This window comes from Berghia stephanieae, chromosome 6 (genome assembly GCF_034508935.2).
Source record: "Berghia stephanieae isolate SIO BIC M18660-M18661 chromosome 6, UCSD_Bste_1.3, whole genome shotgun sequence".
NCBI classification, from domain to species: domain Eukaryota; kingdom Metazoa; phylum Mollusca; class Gastropoda; order Nudibranchia; family Aeolidiidae; genus Berghia; species Berghia stephanieae.
In genome coordinates, this window is record NC_088365.1 from 60200421 (window position 1) to 60220420 (window position 20000).

A 20000-nucleotide genomic window follows, 5' to 3' on the forward strand; every position below is an offset into this window, starting at 1 on the left:
CGCATAGTTCAGTCCTTGGAAAAGGCTCTATACTCACATTCTCTTATCGCACTCAGGTGTAAAATGAGTATCTGGCAGTCAACAGCGTTGTCTCTGGTCGGGATATAATGTAATATCGCCTAACAGGCGTCATGTTTCGTCCTACACGTTAAGTGTTGTTGTTGGCCAGGAACCTCTTGTAAACCGCTTTGAGCACGTTTAGTGGATATTGCTCTATAAAAAATTTCATTTTTTAATGTTTACCTATCAATGGTCGTTAAAGAGTATTTGTCTTAACATTGTTAGTATATAAGGGCGCTTAACAGACACAATCACAGTATGAATTGTGAATGTGAGTTCATAGACCTAGCAATCGTTAGTAAAGTATATTATTTGTTTTGAATTTTATGACAAATAAGGGTGCTTTACAGACACAATCACAGTATGAATTGTAAATGTGAGTTCAAAAACCTAGCAATGTTTGTGTAAAGTGTATTTGTTTTAAAAGTGTTAGCATATAAGGGCGCTTAACAGACACCAGCACCGTATGAATTTGAATGTGATTTCATGGGTCCTGGCAATGGCCGATATAGTATATTTATTTGTTTTAAACTTGTTAGCATAGTAAAATCCCTTCGTCCCAAAGTGGTAATATGTTGGGATTATGTGTTCGGTGCAAAAAATTGAATTTTTTTTTTTTTTTTTTTTTTTTTTTTTTGGTGCGGCTATGTGTTCTTGTGGTATGACACTCGCTTTCGGATCGGACGGTCCTGGGTTCGAGCCTCGGCGCATAGTTCAGTCCTTGGAAAAGGCTCTATACTCACATTCTCTTATCGCACTCAGGTGTAAAATGAGTATCTGGCAGTCAACAGCGTTGTCTCTGGTCGGGATATAATGTAATATCGCCTAACAGGCGTCATGTTTCGTCCTACACGTTAAGTGTTGTTGTTGGCCAGGAACCTCTTGTAAACCGCTTTGAGCACGTTTAGTGGATATTGCTCTATAAAAAATTTCATTTTTTAATGTTTACCTATCAATGGTCGTTAAAGAGTATTTGTCTTAACATTGTTAGTATATACGGGCGCTTAACAGACACAATCACAGTATGAATTGTGAATGTGAGTTCATAGACCTAGCAATTTCATTTTTTATAGACACAAACGAAAAAAAAAACAACTTGGGTGTAAACTTGTATGCGTCGTGTTGGAGAAGCAAAACACCTTCTTACATTGAAAAGACTCAAAAGGTCGGATTTATTACCATATCAGTTGTATACTAGTTTTTGCGGGTCCGATTCATCCCGCCCGATATGATACTTTTTGAGACTATCTAAGGGTCACATATTAGGGCGTTTAACAGACAACAGCACAGTATAAATTTTGAATGTGATTCCATACGTTCTGCTACAGACACGGGAAACGTATTGCATGCAAATCTATTGAGAGTATCGACTGTTGTGAAACGAAAGAAAAGTGATACGGATGAGACTGCGTCAAAATGGTTTCCTGATGACGTTTGCCACAGAAATACTCCAATCCGAAGTGATTTAGAAAAACTTCGCTTTCATCAATTTCAGTGGGTTAAATAATGATAATAATAATAATAATAATAATAATAATAATAATAATAATAATAATAATAATAATATAATAATAATAATAATAATAATAATAATAATAATAATAATAATAATAATAATAATAATAATAATAATAATAATAATAATAATAATAATAGAATAAATAAAAAAAACTGACGATCTAGCATCAAAATTTATAGCAGTTACAGCTTTTTTAAGGGTCGAAACAGGTTGGACAAAGTTGATACTTTGTCCATATTTTTTTTAATCTTTGAGAAACTATTTCTGCCATTCTGCGACGGTGCACGAGTGCGGACCGGATTTTGCTGATTGGGTCGATCGTCATAATATAGTAATGTGAGAACCATAAGAGGCTGCTGCCATTCTGTTGGAGCTAGATCACTAGTTTTTTTTTTTTTTTTTGTTTGTTTATTTGACATTATGTAACTGTTATAAATTGATGAAAACGAATTGTTTGCATAGTTTTTTTTTTTTCTAAATAGCTTAGTATTTAAATATGTTTGTGTTGAACGTCACTCGAAAGATGTTTTGGTACAGCCTCATTATGTACTCGGTGATCCCGATAGTTAAGTTGGTAGACCACTCGCTTCACACGCAAAGGGACCGAGATCGATCCCGGGTTCAGTCGAGATTTTTTCCGACCCCTTGTCCACCCGGCAGTAAATGGGTTGCTTGGTCTGCTAGATCTGTCGGAGAGTACTTTGTGATAGACGTCCTGACCAAAGGGTAGCAAGCAATTGTTATTGTCCGTTTCACGCTCTAGAAACCGGGATAAACTCCGGTTCCATGGGTCTTGCGGCTCTGAAGGACTACTTTTTACTTTTCATATACACTTTTTATAGCGCATGCATTTCTACACTTCACCATAAACAATACTCGTCACAGATCACAATGTTTTTTTCTTTTTCTACCGAGCATGACGTATGAAATCTCAAAGTATCCGAGCATTTTGTGGCGAGCATCACTTAAACGATTTTTTTTGGGAAAAGCCTCAATTTTATCTGCTGTTTTAAATAATGTTTTCATAACGTTTATTTGCCAGGACTCCTCAACATATTGAAAGAAGATAATTTACAGAAATATAAAAATGACTACAGACGCAAAGGACAGACGATTTTCTAACGCGAGCAGGTCTACCACGAACTCCGATGGAGAAAGTTCAAGGTCGATTCATACCCTAAGACGTTTATCATCACACTCAATCAAAATGGGGTTGCTTATGACTTCACAAGAGAGTCTTGAAAACAACGCCGCTGCTGAATTTAAGGTAATTTGTCTTCTGAATTTTTTTACTATCTGTTTGACTTTTCTGGGGTGAAAGGGGAGGGGGGTTGTTCCAATCCATGTCACGTGATTTTTGTAACGTTGACCAATGAAAATCACTTAATGGACGTTTTTGATTTCTCATTGACTTTGATTGGGGTTTACGGCTCCAATTCATTATCCCTCATGGGTATGTATGTACATAACATTTTCATCACTAAAATCGTCGTCACCATCAGCGCCATAAATATCAACCTCACCATCTTATACTTTTTTTTCCTTCCTTTACTATTTACTAGCACGACCATTTCTTCAAATTATTACTTTATATTTCTTTTTCTGTCTGTTCTCAAATATGAAACTGTCTCGGGGCTGTATTATCTATTGAATTTTCACAGTCAATTTAAGGTTAATTTCCATTCGTTGTAATAGAGGATTGGATTCAATAGTCTGATATCACGTCGCCCAGCAACGGCGGCCGTCGTGGTTCTAAACAAAAAATCGGTACTTTTTATTCTTCATGCTTGCTAGTACTTTTCATATGTCTTGTGATCAGAATGTGTAAAAGTCAAAACATTATCATATTTATAATGGGTTTTTTTTTTCTCTGGATACGCTTCTATGCTCGTCGGAGAAATATTTCATAAGGGTGTCCGCCATTGTTCTGATCGTTTAGAGCCAGTTACTAAGTTACCTTGCGTCATTACGAGGGTGGTGACGTTACGACTGTTGAAGCCTATTCTTAAATTGCTAAAAAATTAGATTTCGTAATATTCTCAACAGTTGGATTCCGAATTCACTTTTCAGAGGAGAATCTATGCCTACATACGTTTCGGTGTGTAGTTGCCTAACAGGCAAGACGTGTTATTGTTGTTGTGACATTTCTCTTCAATTTTTACCGATTTCAAGGATTTACACGTCTTATTTCAATTCAATTTTTATTCAAGGATTTTTGTACAACACGTAAGATACCATTGTGATATTGCTTTAATTATATTTTATACGGTTTTGACATCATTTTTATCGAAATTGTTTCGGACTATTTTACAATGTTTCACCAAGACCCCGCCATTTTTACTCGTCTCACAACCAATTTTTACTGTCGGCTGTCGTTGGACTTTTATTCACCCTGCGCTTTTATTGTTTACAAATTGAAAACACACATTCCGACCTCAAACGTGAACACCATTACAATCAACAAAAGATTGTCTGTAAACGTGGTGGTCGACGTAAACAACATGTAATTGAAACAACAGTCCCGCGACGTCCAGTGAACTGTCATCGTTCAACTCGACCACCACAGACGTTAACAAAAATATTGACAAATGACACAAGACCAAGTCATGGAAATCATAACATTTGTATTGGCCATATTAACGCACAGTCATCGAGAAACAAGACATTCGATATAATCGATGTCATAGATCAACACGATATCGATATTCTATATATAACTGAATCATGGTTGCGTCAGTTCGGTGATGAACCTATAATGAAAGAAATGACACCTCCCGGCTACAAGATGGAATCGTTCCCAAGAAATGGACGATCAGGAGGGGGGATCGCCATCATATACAAACACGCTCTTTCGTCTAAAATACAAAACAGGCCAATTTCGTTCAAAAGTTTCGAGTGTGTCCAAACCACATTGACCTACCCTCAAATTTCATTTTTAATCACTTGTATCTACAGACCACCCCCAAGCAAAAAGAACAAACTGAGACAGAATGATTTTGCTGACGAATTTTCAGATTTTGTATCAAAAGACACATCAAATAAGCGAAAGATTTATATCGGCGATTTTAATATTCAGTTTGATGTTGATCAGAATAGTCTCGTTAAAATTATAAAAAATATGCTGAATGAACATGGCCTCACTCAGTTAGTGACCTCTCCAACTCAAAGATTGGGGCACATCTTGGACTGGTTCATCATTGACACACCCTCGCTTGTTGAATCAATTAAAAATATCAAAAAAGAAATTTCAGACCACAATCTGATTCTGGCAACTCTCAAATGCATCAAAGAGAAAGCAAAAAAAGTCAAGATAGTGTCTAGGGATACCAAAAAAATAGACATTAGTTCCTTCAAAAACAATCTGTCAGAGGAACTAGGAAGAATGGATATACCATCAGCACAGAAAACAGACGAGGTACTGCGCAACGTCATCGACAGGCATGCGCCAAAGACAACTAGAATAATAAATTCCAGGAAACCGTCTCCGTGGTTTAACCAGAGTGAAAAAACTGCCAAAAGGGAAAAAAGGAATGCAGAGGCATCGTGGAGAAAATCGGGCCTTGAGATTGACCGGCTGATATATATAGCAAAAAAGCATAAGTATAAAACCACCTGCAAAAGAGCAAAAAGAAACTATTATAACACAAAACTGTCATCAGTGAGGGACACTAAGGAATTTTTCTCTGTTTCAAAGGAACTTTTAGGGAAGAAAAGGGCATGTGTCTACCCACTAATATCCCGGTAGAAAAGCAGCCGGATGCATTTTCAGATTTCTTTTCGGGAAAAATATCGAAAATTCGGAACAATTTGGACCTCGTGCAAAATGAAGATATAAATTTCCACCCTTTTTCGGGTTCACAGGGATTCTCTTGTTTTAAAGAAACAACTGAAGAAGAAATTTCTAAAATAATTTTTTCATCTTCCTCGAAGTCATGTGATTTAGATCCTTTACCAACTAATATTTTGAAATTATGTCTTCCTGAATTGTTACCTTGCATAACTTATATTATAAATCAGTCACTTATCTCAGGACAAGTCCCAGATATCTATAAACATGCAATTGTAAAGCCTCTCATAAAAAAGCAAAATCTCAATGTAAATGACCTTAGTAACTACCGTCCCGTCTCAAATCTGCCATTTCTTTCTAAAATCCTTGAAAAAGTTGTACTCAGACGTCTTTCACAACATCTCCATGAAAACAATCTATGGGAAAAATTTCAGTCAGCTTATCGTTCTTACCACAGCACAGAAACTGCTCTGTGCTGTGTTGCGAGTGATTTGCTTGATGTTTTAGATAAAGGTTCTGTTTCTCTTCTGACATTGTTAGACCTTTCGGCGGCGTTTGATACTATTGATCACGGTATTCTCATTAAACGACTTAATATAACCTTTGGCTTGTCTGGGACTGTCTTGCAGTGGTTTGAATCTTATTTAGATGGCAGAAAGCAACAGGTTATGATTTTAGATAAACTTTCTCGTCAACATACATTGTCTTTTGGTGTTCCTCAAGGCTCTGTTTTGGGTCCAATTCTTTTTGTTTTGTATACTTCTCCATTATCTAATGTCATCACTGGTCATGGGCTGCGCTATCATCTCTATGCAGATGATACGCAACTTTATGCTACTGATAAAACTAAAAATCTCGAAAATATTGTGAAACGTGTGGAAGAATGTGTGACGGATGTGAAAGAGTGGATGGATGCAAACAAGTTGAAAATGAATGAGTCAAAAACAGAAGTGATGATTGTGGGAAATAGAGGGCAGTTGAAGGTGAATGATGGTCTTGAGGTGTTGATTGGGGGTGAAAGATCAAAGTTTCAAAGACTGTGAAAAATTTGGGTGTCTACTTTGATTCAGAAATGAAAATGTCAGCTCACATTTCTGCTCTCTGTAAATCTTTATACTTTCAATTGAAGAAAATCAGTTCGATCCGTCAGTATATTGCAATTGGAACATGTAAAACATTGGTTGTTTCCCTCATTTTTTTCGAAACTAGACTATTGTAACTCGCTGCTTGTCAACTTGCCTCAGGCTTCTATTAAACAATTGCAACTACTGCAAAACAGTGCAGCAAGATTAGTTTTTGGCAAAAAAAAATTTGATCATGCAACCCCTTTGTTGGCCTCTCTCCACTGGTTGCCCATTGAAAAGCGCACATATTACAAAGCATCGTGTCTTGTTTATAAGTGTTTGGCTGGTATAGCACCGGCATATCTCACAGATCACGTGGTCATGTGTAAATTTGAAAATTACACTTTAAGATCATGTAATGACCAAACGAAAATTTCGGAAAAAAGATCAAGAACAAAATTTGGTGATAGATCGTTTGCTTGTTTCGGCCCCAAGATTTGGAATGAACTACCACGTGGTCTGAGGGAGTGCAAGTCTTTACCTACTTTTAAAAAGAATCTCAAGACACATTTTTACTGTATTTGTTTTTCTTGACTCTATATGAATCCTTGATTTGGCTATGAATTGTTATTGTTGTTATTATTTCATTTTTTTATTTTTTTTTCACTTAAAATTGATATTTATATTGTAAAGTGCCCAGAGCTTGTGTTTTACACGAGAATGAGCGCTATATAAATGTGTATTATTATTATTATTATTATTACATGATACCGTTTTGAGACCAAGGTCAAATCAATGTAGATATATTATGAGTTCCTCTCAAAGAAAAATACAGCTTGAGCATCTCGTGGGGTTTCATCTATGTGACCACAGTCTAAGGTGCTGAGTCACAATTTAACTCTCTCCTTACTGATCATTTTCAGTATTTTCCCAAAATACCAGGCTTACCCAGCAGTAAAATTGATGTTTGAACTCATCCAATCCTAGAGATTTTTGCTGCTTTTCAAAATAGGAAAAAAATGTATTTAAAATGAGCATGGTTATAGACAGTTTTATTCAACTGCTATTAACATACAAAAATCAAAAGCATTAGCCTTGATACTACGCCCATAATTTGTCTCAGAAAAAAGTAATAAATAGGCATGGGGTAAAATTAACCCCGATTATAGAACGATTATAGTCGGTGTTAGGGTTGAGTGAGTTAAACTCAAACAAGTTATCTACAAAACAACTTTATATTCTTATTAATTAAACAAAGATCATTGTGATGTACAAAATAAATCTGAATAAGAAAAAAATATTTATTGTGTCGTAACTAAATGTGACGATTTTTCTGTAGGTGGTCAGGAGAGGGCTAAGCTTCGTCGCCACAAATGTATTCACAAATTTCCAGGATGAAACGATTCGGTCTTATTTCCACATCTATATATTTTAAACAGTTTTTCTTAATTTCAAAGTTAGTTGCAAACTATTTTAATTCTCTCCTTGGTAGACGCTTACAGAATTTTCCCCAAAACGTCACACCCACCCAATAAAAAATATATATATTTTTTAGCTGGAACCGAATATAGACAGATACATTTATACAAAAATTGTTCAATGAAATGAGTTCTTCAACATAGTGCCAAGTTTTTATAGTAATAACAAATAAGAATTTCTTTAAATGTTGTGATGTACAAAAGACATCGGAATGATAAAAATGTTGGTGACATCGTAACGAATGTGACATGGTTCATATTTCCTATGGTTGGTAACGAGAGGGTTAAATGATTATTGTTTATAACACAAGAGGATGATATGATACAAAATAAGTGAAAATTTATCTCGAGTCTCATTTCGTAAATCATATATTTTTCGTCGTAAACTTTTCACTTTTCGTCCTCAGCAACTGAACATCACAGCAGGGTCCCCATTATTTCCAACGACAGTCGGCAGTACAGAGGCCGTCAGCAGTAAGAACAGATGGAATGATCATATCCCTTGTAAGTTATTATTATTGTTTATTATTATTATTATTATTATTATTATTATTATTATTATTATTATTATTATTATTATTATTATTATTATTATTATTATTATATTATTATTATTATTATTATTATTATTATTAATTATTATTATTATTATTATTATTATTATTATTATTATTATTATTATTATTATTATTATTATTAGGATTATTATTACTATTATTATAATTATTATTATTTTATTAGTATTATTATTATTACCAGTAGTATTATTAGTAGTATCATTATTCATTATTATCATCTCCATCAGCATCATCATTATGATTATTAAAATCATTAGAATTATAATTATTATAATTATAATTATCATCATCATCATAATCATCATAATCATTCTCATCATCATCATCATCATCTTCATCATCAGCATAATCATCATCCTCATCATCATCATCATTATCATCATCATCATTATATGATGATAATGATCATGATGATGGGTGTGGTGGTGGTCGTGGTCATGTTGGTGGTGTTGGTGGAGGTGGAGATCTGCATATTAGTTAATGTGTATGTAAATATTCTTACATATATATATATATATATATATATATATATATATATATATATATATATATATATATTGTTTCTGTGAATCAGATGACCACAACAGAGTAGTGTTGACCAATATCGATGACGGCAAGATCGTCAATGAAGATAAGGATTACATCAACGCCAGCTTCATTCGGGTAAGAACTAACCTGCTGATGCTATGCGTTTAGAAACAATACTCGCAACATCCGCCAGTCGGATATAACGTACGAACACACAGAATCTATGTGCAACATTTAACGTTTATAATCTTCCTCTTCTTCTTCTTCTTCTTCTTCTTCTTCTTCTTCTTCTTCTTCTTCTTCTTCTTCTTCTTCTTCTTCTTCTTCTTCTTCTTCTTCTTCTTCTTCTTCTCCTCCTCCTCCTCCTCCTTCTTCTTTCAGCTTATCCAGCCACATCTAAATGCATCTCGGTTCAACGCATCATCTTCCTCCAGGCCAAGTTCCTTCAGATCATGCTTTACCTTACCCCTCCATCTAGTCTTTGGACGTCCCTTCTTCCTCTTTCCCGCTAATTCTATATCCAATAGTTTCACTTACCACGAACTCCCTCTCTCGTCTTTTTACATGTCCGACCCATTTTAATCTATCTTCTATCATATTTATTGATACATTTTCAGTTCAGTCAAAGCTCGAATTCGTTCATTTCTCACTTTATCTTTTCTTGTCCAGCCAAGTGACCATCTCAACATCCTCATTTCTGCCACCTCAACTTCTTTATCTTGTTTCTTTGTTGTAGCTGCTGTCTTGAGTCCATATAACATTAACGTTTATAGTCTAATTGACATGTTTTAGTTAGTGAGAACTAATCATTAACTGGTTGTCTAAAATCAATAACACAGAGCTGAGTGACTTCAATTTGATTCCTTCTATTGGGAATTTTAAATAGACATATTATCTGACCCACAGTATCAATACGGTATTGTGTCGGGATGGCACAAACTCTCAAAATCGAGCTTTATATAGCGCAATATCCACAAAAAGTGCCCAAAGCGCTTTACAAGGGGTCCATGGTCAACAGCAACATTTAACATGAAGGATTGGACATGACGCCTGTTCGGCGATATTACAATTTTATGGACACAGACAACGCTGTTAACTGCCAGGTACTCATTTTACAACTGAGTACGGTGAGAGAATGTGAGTAAAGAGCCTTCTCCAAGTACTCAACTATGCGCCGAGCGTGAGGCTCGAACCCTGGACCTTCCGATCCGAAAGCGAGTGTCATACCACAAGACCACATAGATAACAACATTCCTGTATGTTCGTTCTTTCAAAATATTACGCGCAAATATTTTTTTTCAGGGATATTCATCAGATGGTGGTTACATTGCTGCTCAAGGTGAGTATTGCGTAGTGTGAACTGTATATGATATGGTGTTAATGTCTTCTGTTTCTAGTTTGTTGTTTTTTAAAATATGAATTTGTTTTCGTTTTTTGTTGGGTTTTTTTAGGGGGGGGGGGGGAATTGTTGTTATTCGTGGGTATTGTTTTTGTCTGCATTGTGTTTATTTTTTGGGTTGTTGCTTTTCATTTTTGCTCTGTTTTTGGTTGAAACGTTAGTAATATTATGAATTATATGCCATGAGGATACCAAGCAAAGCAAAGAATAGATCCCGTGAACAAAAGCTCTAGTTTTATATTGAAGTAGGGTGCATTTCTTCAGTCTGTATTTTATGTTTATTATGTTAGGTGAATACGCATTGTGACTCCTTCTATGTTTATACCAATAAACTGATTACTTTTCTCTATACATTTCCTGTAACAATTGAGTAACCTTTCTATACAGAATCTATTCATGCAAAGCCAATCTTCAATCATGAAATTCCTTATAGAATACGTCTTATAGATTCATTTCAGCGAGTATCTCAGATTCTGACTTTAAGATGCAATGCAAAAGACTATTTCAAATGTCGCTCAGAAATCATTAACATCAAATTATTTTACTAGTTTACGGGAAACTCCAACAAACTAAACATGATTCAATCCTAAAAGTCTTTAGAAATCTCTAATTTAAAACATTGACAAAAAACTATGGGACATTCCAATCAATCTAATGTAATGTAATATTTTCTGGCTAAATTTTTTAAGCGTTTTGACATTTTACGGCAGAATTTGTAAAGTTTCTATAAATATAACAAATTATTCATTTGGTTTTATTGACACAAACATGCATAATGTAATTGAACATTTGTCATTTAGCTGGCAGAAGCTGAGGTCAATAAAAAAAAGAACAAAGATTAATGTAAAAGCTTGAAAAAACAAATTGTAACAAAGAACGAGGCTATTTCACCACTTCTCACACGATCCCTCTTCCACGCTCCTCTTATCCTCCCTGTGTTTGGCCTTAAGGGGCAGTAACTAGAATGAATGACGTTCTTCGTGATCATGGAACACAGGGCATTAGCAGAATCCATCTATCTTTGTATCTGCTTCATCCAGGTCTTCATCTCTTCCTAGATCAGACTCTACAAGGCTCCTCACTTTGATTAATGTAAAAGCTTGAAAAAAACAAATTGTAACAAAGAACGAGGCTACTTCACCACTTCTCCCACGATGCCTCTTCCACGCTCCTCGCATCCTAAACCATAATTGCGTTTGGATGACAGACCTGCATATGTACACGTCGGACCTATCTATTCTTCTGTCTGGTTCTCAACTGAAAATAATAAAAAAATCAACTGATGTTAAGGATTTCTGAACGACATTTAAAATAAGCTTGTGCATTTTATCTTAAAGTCAGAATCTGAGATACTCCTGACATTTACGAGAAGAAGGTCGACTAGTAAGAATACTACCCCTTGGGGTCGGGACGTCGTCTTCTCGAAACTGAGAGAGACTTTCGCGTATTCTGTAATGTAATGTGGTATTTACGGTGGAGATTAAATTTTATTTAAGAACAAATTAACTCTCTCCTTCCCAGCTATTTTCAGGATTTTCCCCAAAACTTCACACCAACTAACAAAAAAAAATATTTTTTATCACCCAAACACAATAGCAGTAAATTCTTGTGATACATAATTTCTTTAACAAAACATGCTCTACAACACATTGGTTATTTTATTTAAATTGTATGCTGTACAAAAGAAATTTGAATAAGAAAAATATTGGCTGCATCGTAACGAATGTGGCGATTTTCCTATAGTTGGTAAGGAGAGGGTAAAGCGATAATTATCCAAACAATTAGAGCCTTTTACATAGGTTGTCAGTTTCTCAACTCATAGAATCGCCCTATTGGTTAAGAATAATTTAATAGAATAGAGATCTTCAAAACCTATAATTTCCCCGTTACATAATACACGGTAACACTAAACAGCTTTCGTTAATGGTTCGTATATCCATCTAAAGATATAACCTTCAGAGTGAAATAAGTAATGGAGAAAAACAAGTTCCAGTCCCACTTATATTTGACAATCAATGTAAGCCTGATTTATTGTTTTATATTATTAAAGTACGTATTTACAAATCTTTATTTTCTGGTTTACATCGTTGGGCACTTAACAAAGCCACTCCTTTTTTACGAAGCTTATCTTCGTAGAAGCCGTGGTGCTTAGCCGGTCTGGACGTTTCTCAGGTCTTTAATGTTGGGTGCCGGGTTGATGCAATGGTGTCAGGTTGGACTGCTCCTCCTAGTGAAGGGATTGAAATCTGGTTTCATGTGATAACTTTATACGGCATGACCTCAGATTTTTCCGTGTTAAACTTTCTTGGCCTGTCTGCGGGAAGTGTGTGCCCTTAGACAGTGGTATATACATCAAGTGTTGCACATTATATTTAAAAGTAGTGAAGGTCTGATGTTAGAATATGAATATTGTTTAATTAAGACGGGTCTAAAGTCAGATCTAGTAACAAATGGTACAAATGGCTAAACAAGCCTAATAATATTTTAGTAAAATAGTCTACTACGTGAACGTTATAAGTATTGACTTATGAACATTTTAAGTAACATAATTATAATGATGACGCCCAGATAGCATGAAGTAACCAATTGATAGGTACACCGGACTCACGAATTACAAAACTACACTAGTCTAGATAAACAATGATATTGTAATAAATGATCAAATTACATGTATCCAAGTCATAGTGATAGCATGGATATCAACATCATAGGTATACAAACTGAGGTAAGAGGAGGCAGATAATGTTGTCGGTAGATCAGAAAGAATGTTCAGAAAATAAACTCAGTGATTTTCACTCACCCCTTATTTTAGAATAATACACCACAATTATAATAAATGGAAGTCCTTTCCTGGGCAAGTAGATTTTTGCAAAGAGAATCATTCTTGTAAGGTACGTGTCTTATATCTTCCACGCAACCTATGTTCCATTTCTATGTGACTTTGTTTTACGATAATGATGAGAGGGGTGGTGATGGGCGTGTCCTCCAGGTGTCTTACACCTAAACAATTTTAATGCCCGCTGCTAGGTGAGGCCTGAGTTACACGGGGGGGGGGGGGGGTGCAAAAGGTTACTGGCATATGTGCGCGAAGTGTCACATTATCCAAGGGAGATAATTGCGTGGTCAACCCAATTGACAAATCGCTGCTGTCAGCGTAATGAACTATAATGCCCGTCGAATTTCAATTAAAACTATGAAGAGGCAGTTTGTGGCGCCCAGCAGGCTGGGGTCAAGAAACGCTCTACATCAGTGTTTCCGACCAGGGACTGCAGAGCATCTTGTGGAACATAAGAAGGGTGGTTCTGGACGTTTTTCAGGAGTAGGAAAGTTTTCGATAGATTGTCATTATATTGTAGTTTAACTATTAGAACATTCGTTTGCCCTTTGGGTTTCTTTCCTGAGTCTGGCTAGGCAGCACAAAAGAAATGCTTTACGGATGTTGAGAAAAACAGATGGGTTGCTGAAATAAGTGAGTATATTGTGTATTAAAAAATAATGAATTTCTGCAGTGAAAGGAGATGAGATATATTCTTTGAAAGTTTTAGGAAAGTGAAGGTAAACGATGTGGACTTTTCTGGTTTCCACATTGTGATCACAGTAAACAATGGATTGGCCATCAGGCGAATGTGAGATAGTAGTTGATTATGCTGTTGTTACACTGAAGGGCATATAAAATAGTCCCTTCTTGCCAATGATTCACATTTTATTGGATATGTTCTCAATCCTGATTTCCTATTTTCCTCCTTTTTCCGAGCGGTTTTCTTAGTATCATACTTTATCCAGAAAAAGCATCATAATTGTCATCACAATCATCATCATCATCAACATCATCACCATCATCATCATCATCCTGATCACCATCATCATCATTATCATCATCATCATTATCTTCAACACCACCACCATCATCATCATCATCATCATCATCATCATCATCATCATCATCATCATCATCATCATCATCATCATCATCATCATCATCATCATCATCACCTCTCCATTTAAATCCAATATTCCCTTAGAAATTTTTCCCCGATGTTTTCCTCAACTGTTGGCAAGAATAATATTTAGAAATTTAAGATGATATAATTCTAGTTAAAGATCATAAATTATGAATATAATCATAAGGGAATTATGGATAGATAGAATGGTTTTCTATATCAGCAGCAGAATAGCTTCAATTTCTTTCCAAACGTGTTACCCAAAATACAGGGCATTCCCAAGCCTTTCAGCCCCGGCTAATTAATTGAGTTATATAAGAGTACACTGCAACACACACACACACACACACACACACACATACATACACACACAAACACATTAAGACAAACATCCCTTCCTCTCTTTCTCTCTTTCTCTCTCTCTCTCTCTCTCTCTCTCTCTCTCTCTCTATCTCTCTCTCTCACTCACTATCTCTTTCTCGTTTTCTCTCTCTCTCTCTCTCTCTCTCTCTCTCTCTCTCTCTCTTTTTTTTTTTTTTTTCTTCCTTTCTTTATCTCTCTCTATCTGTATTATTCTATATCTATCAAACCTCTCATCTCTCCCCCTCTCTCGCTATCTCTCTTTCTCTCTCGCTCTCTCTTTCTTTCTCTCACTCTCTCTATCTCTCTCTCTCTCTCTCTTCTTTTCTTTTCTTTCTTCCTCTCTCTCTATTTATCTGTCTATCTATATGTATAAATATTATATCTTTACAGTTCTCTCCCCACCCCCACCTCTCTCTCTCTCTCTCTCTCTCTCTCTATCTATCTATATATCTCTATCTATCTATCTATCTCCCTCTCTCCCTCTCTCTCTCTCTCTCTCTACCTCTCTCTCTCCCTAGAGTTTAGTAGATATTTTTATATAAAAGCTCAAATAAGCTCATTCTCTCTCACACACTGAAACACACACAAAAAACACACACATAAACACACACAAACACATACACAAATACACACAGAGAGCCATCAAACAAACAAATCAATCATTTAAAAGGCCAGATCTTAAATAATCAAAGCCCAGACAACTGTAAATTGTTGGCGGACGTGAACAATCATGAACAGACGTAATTTTTACTCAAGCTTCGGAAAGACCATGGATAACTGAGACAAACACAGACAAATAAATACAAAGTGGACGAGCATAGAACATATAATTGCTTTGTTTTTTTTAAAAGGTTTTACTGCGCTTGCAGCACATCGAGGTCATATGTAAAAATGAAGAAATGGGATAGTATAAAGTTCTAGAATTACAATTAAAGCACCTAAGAAAAGGTAAGATAAAGGAGAATTAGTTCAAATAGAGAACAGATGTAGATTTCAACAGCACGCTGTCAAAGTACTTATTCTCGTTATTTACTTGTTTTGTTTTGTTTATGTTTTTTGTTTTATTTTTGTTTTGTTTTTTTGTTTGTTTATTTTTGTTTTGTGTGTTTTGTTTTTGTTTTGTTTTTTGTTGTTTTTTTGTTTTTTGTTGTTTTTTCTTTTTTTTTTTTTTTTTTTGTTTTTTTTTTTTTTTTGGGAGGGGGGGGGGGGGGGGGGGGGGGGGTTGGGTCGTTTGTTTTGGTTTAAATTCCATTTGGGAAATTATATTTTTTCTACACCAAAATGAATAGAAATTAACTTCAAGAATCATATCCAACGCATAGACACAAACACACAAACACACACGCACACACATACACAAACATGCATACACACACTCAGACACATACACACACGTGCATACACACACACTGTGGTTGCCTGTCAGAAACTCATCTTACTCATGTAAATTATGGTGAGAACATGTGTGTTATATATAAGTCTTTCATTGCGCCGTCCACAACTAGGAGGACTCGAACTCAGGATCTACAAATCTCAAACCTCGCCGTCTTAAAACAAGACCACAAAACACTGGGGTCAACTCGGGGAAAATAAAAAAAAACAGCATGTTTTTGACTCAACCAAGATACGACGCAAGACCTTTCGATTAAATGCCAGTGTTTATATGGCTACGCTCCTTTCTCGTCTTGTTTTCCTACAGAAATAATTAGAGTTAAAAAAATGGCAAAAACCGTTAAGACTAATGACATTTTGTCACACATGGCCATACTTTGACAAAATACATTTTTTTACGTTTTAGACAGAAATCGTTTGCTTCATTTTATTGAAGACAGGGGGATCATTTGGTAGAGCAAGGGGCCGAGATCGATCCCGGGTGCAGCCGATAATTTTTTCTGACCCCCCTGTTATCCCAGCAGAGATTGGGTAGCTGGGTCTCTAAGATCTGCCAGAAGGTACTTTGGGATAGACTAGCGTCCTATCCAAGGGGTAGCAAGCAACTGATATTGTCCGTTTCACGCTATAGAAACCGGGAGTTGGCGTTATTTACTTGTTTTTTTTTATGTTTTTGGTTTTTGTTGGTTTTTTTTTTTTTTTTTTTTTTTTTGGTTTATTTTCCATTTGGGAAATTATATTTTTTCTACACCAAAATGAATAGAAATTATCTTCAAGAATCATATCCAGCGCATAGACACAAACACACAAACACACACGCACTCACATACACAAACATGCATACACACACTCAGACACATACACACACGTGCATACACACACACTGTGGTTGCCTGTCAGATACTCATCTTACTCATGTAAATAATGGTGAGAACATGTGTGTTATATATAAGTCTTTCATTGCGCCGTCCACAACTAGGAGGACTCGAACTCAGGATCTACAAATCTCAAACCTCGCCGTCTTAAAACAAGACACACAAAACACTGGGGTCAACTCGGGGAAAATAAAAAAAAAACAGCATGTTTTTGACTCAACCAAGATACGACGCAAGACCTTTCGATTAAATGCCAGTGTTTATATGGCTACGCTCCTTTCTCGTCTTGTTTTCCTACAGAAATAATTAGAGTTAAAAAAATGGCAAAAACCGTTAAGACTAATGACATTTTGTCACACATGGCCATACTTTGACAAAATACATTTTTTTACGTTTTAGACAGAAATCGTTTGCTTCATTTTATTGAAGACAGGGGGGTCATTTGGTAGAGCAAGGGGCCGAGATCGATCCCGGGTGCAGCCGATAATTTTTTCTGACCCCCCTGTTATCCCAGCAGAGATTGGGTAGCTGGGTCTCTAAGATCTGCCAGAAGGTACTTTGGGATAGACTAGCGTCCTATCCAAGGGGTAGCAAGCAACTGATATTGTCCGTTTCACGCTATAGAAACCGGGAGTTCGCGTTATTTACTTGTTTTTTTTATGTTTTTGGTTTTTGTTGGTTTTTTTTTTTTTTAATTTTTTTTTTTTTTTTTTTTTTTTTTTTGGTTTATTTTCCATTTGGGAAATTATATTTTTTCTACACCAAAATGAATAGAAATTATCTTCAAGAATCATATCCAACGCATAGACACAAACACACAAACACACACGCACTCACATACACAAACATGCATACACACACTCAGACACATACACACACTGGCATACACACACACTGTGGTTGCCTGTCAGATACTCATCTTACTCATGTAAATAATGGTGAGAACATGTGTGTTATATATAAGTCTTTCATTGCGCCGTCCACAACTCGGAGGACTCGAACTCAGGATCTACAAATCTCAAAAACTCACCGTCTTAAAACAAGACCACAAAACACTGGGGTCAACTCGGGGAAAAAAAAAACAACATGTTTTTGACTCAACCAAGATACGACGCAAGAACTTTCGATTAAATGCCAGTGTTTATATGGCTACGCTACTTTATCGTCTTGTTTTCCTACAGAAATAATTAGAATAAAAAATGGCAAAAACCGTTAAGACTAATGAGATTTTGTCACACATGGCCATACTTTGACAAAATACATTTTTTTACGTTTTAGACAGAAATCGTTTGCTTCATTTTATTGAAGACAGGGGGTCATTTGGTAGAGCAAGGGGCCGAGATCGATCCCGGGTGCAGCCGATAATTTTTTCTGACCCCCCTGTTATCCCAGCAGAGATTGGGTAGCTGGGTCTCTAAGATCTGCCAGAAGGTACTTTGGGATAGACTAGCGTCCTATCCAAGGGGTAGCAAGCAACTGATATTGTCCGTTTCACGCTATAGAAACCGGGAGTTCGCGTTATTTACTTGTTTTTTTTATGTTTTTGGTTTTTGTTGGTTTTTTTTTTTTTTTAATTTTTTTTTTTTTTTTTTTTTTTTTTTGGTTTATTTTCCATTTGGGAAATTATATTTTTTCTACACCAAAATGAATAGAAATTATCTTCAAGAATCATATCCAACGCATAGACACAAACACACAAACACACACGCACTCACATACACAAACATGCATACACACACTCAGACACATACACACACGTGCATACACACACACTGTGGTTGCCTGTCAGATACTCATCTTACTCATGTAAATAATGGTGAGAACATGTGTGTTATATATAAGTCTTTCATTGCGCCGTCCACAACTAGGAGGACTCGAACTCAGGATCTACAAATCTCAAACCTCGCCGTCTTAAAACAAGACCACAAAACACTGGGGTCAACTCGGGGAAAATAAAAAAAAAAACAGCATGTTTTTGACTCAACCAAGATACGACGCAAGACCTTTCGATTAAATGCCAGTGTTTATATGGCTACGCTCCTTTCTCGTCTTGTTTTCCTACAGAAATAATTAGAGTTAAAAAAATGGCAAAAACCGTTAAGACTAATGACATTTTGTCACACATGGCCATACTTTGACAAAATACATTTTTTTACGTTTTAGACAGAAATCGTTTGCTTCATTTTATTGAAGACAGGGGGGTCATTTGGTAGAGCAAGGGGCCGAGATCGATCCCGGGTGCAGCCGATAATTTTTTCTGACCCCCCTGTTATCCCAGCAGAGATTGGGTAGCTGGGTCTCTAAGATCTGCAGAAGGTACTTTGGGATAGACTAGCGTCCTATCCAAGGGGTAGCAAGCAACTGATATTGTCCGTTTCACGCTATAGAAACCGGGAGTTCGCGTTATTTACTTGTTTTTTTATGTTTTTGGTTTTTGTTGGGGTTTTTTATTTATTTTTTTTTTTGGGGGGGGGGGGGGGGGTGGTTTTTGTTTTGTTTTTTGGGTTTTTTTTTTTTTGGTTTATTTTCCATTTGGGAAATTATATTTTTTCTACACCAAAATGAACAGAAATTAACTTCAAGAATCATATCCAACGCGCAGACACAAACACACAAACACACACGCACACACATACACAAACATGCATACACACACTCAGACACATACACACACGTGCATACACACACACTGTGGTTCCCTGTCAGAGACTCATCTTACTCATGTAAATTATGGTGAGAACATGTGTGTTATATATAAGTCTTTCATTGCGCCGTCCACAACTAGGAGGACTCGAACTCAGGATCTACAAATCTCAAACCTCACCGTCTTAAAACAAGACCACAAAACACTGGGGTCAACTCGGGGAAAAAAAAAACAACATGTTTTTGACTCAACCAAGATACGACGCAAGACCTTTCGATTAAATGCCAGTGTTTATATGGCTACGCTACATGCTCTTCTTGTTTTCCTACAGAAATAATTAGAATTAAAAAATGGCAAAAACCGTTAAGACTA

At 36.0% G+C, this 20000-nt stretch overlaps 1 protein-coding gene across 2 annotated transcripts in view; it reads left to right on the forward strand.

Moving 5' to 3' along the window:
* LOC144975733 (uncharacterized) overlaps positions 1 to 20000 on the forward strand; it is a 117175-nt gene that overhangs the window by 5652 nt on the left and 91523 nt on the right. For both annotated transcript variants that reach the window (XM_078919927.1, XM_078919926.1), the window contains exons 2-5: positions 2622 to 2846; positions 8316 to 8412; positions 9061 to 9149; positions 10317 to 10353. In XM_078919927.1, coding sequence (XP_078776053.1) covers positions 2667 to 2846; positions 8316 to 8412; positions 9061 to 9149; positions 10317 to 10353 — 403 coding nt within the window. In that variant the 5' untranslated portion in view covers positions 2622 to 2666. The remainder of the gene's footprint in view (positions 1 to 2621; positions 2847 to 8315; positions 8413 to 9060; positions 9150 to 10316; positions 10354 to 20000) is intronic.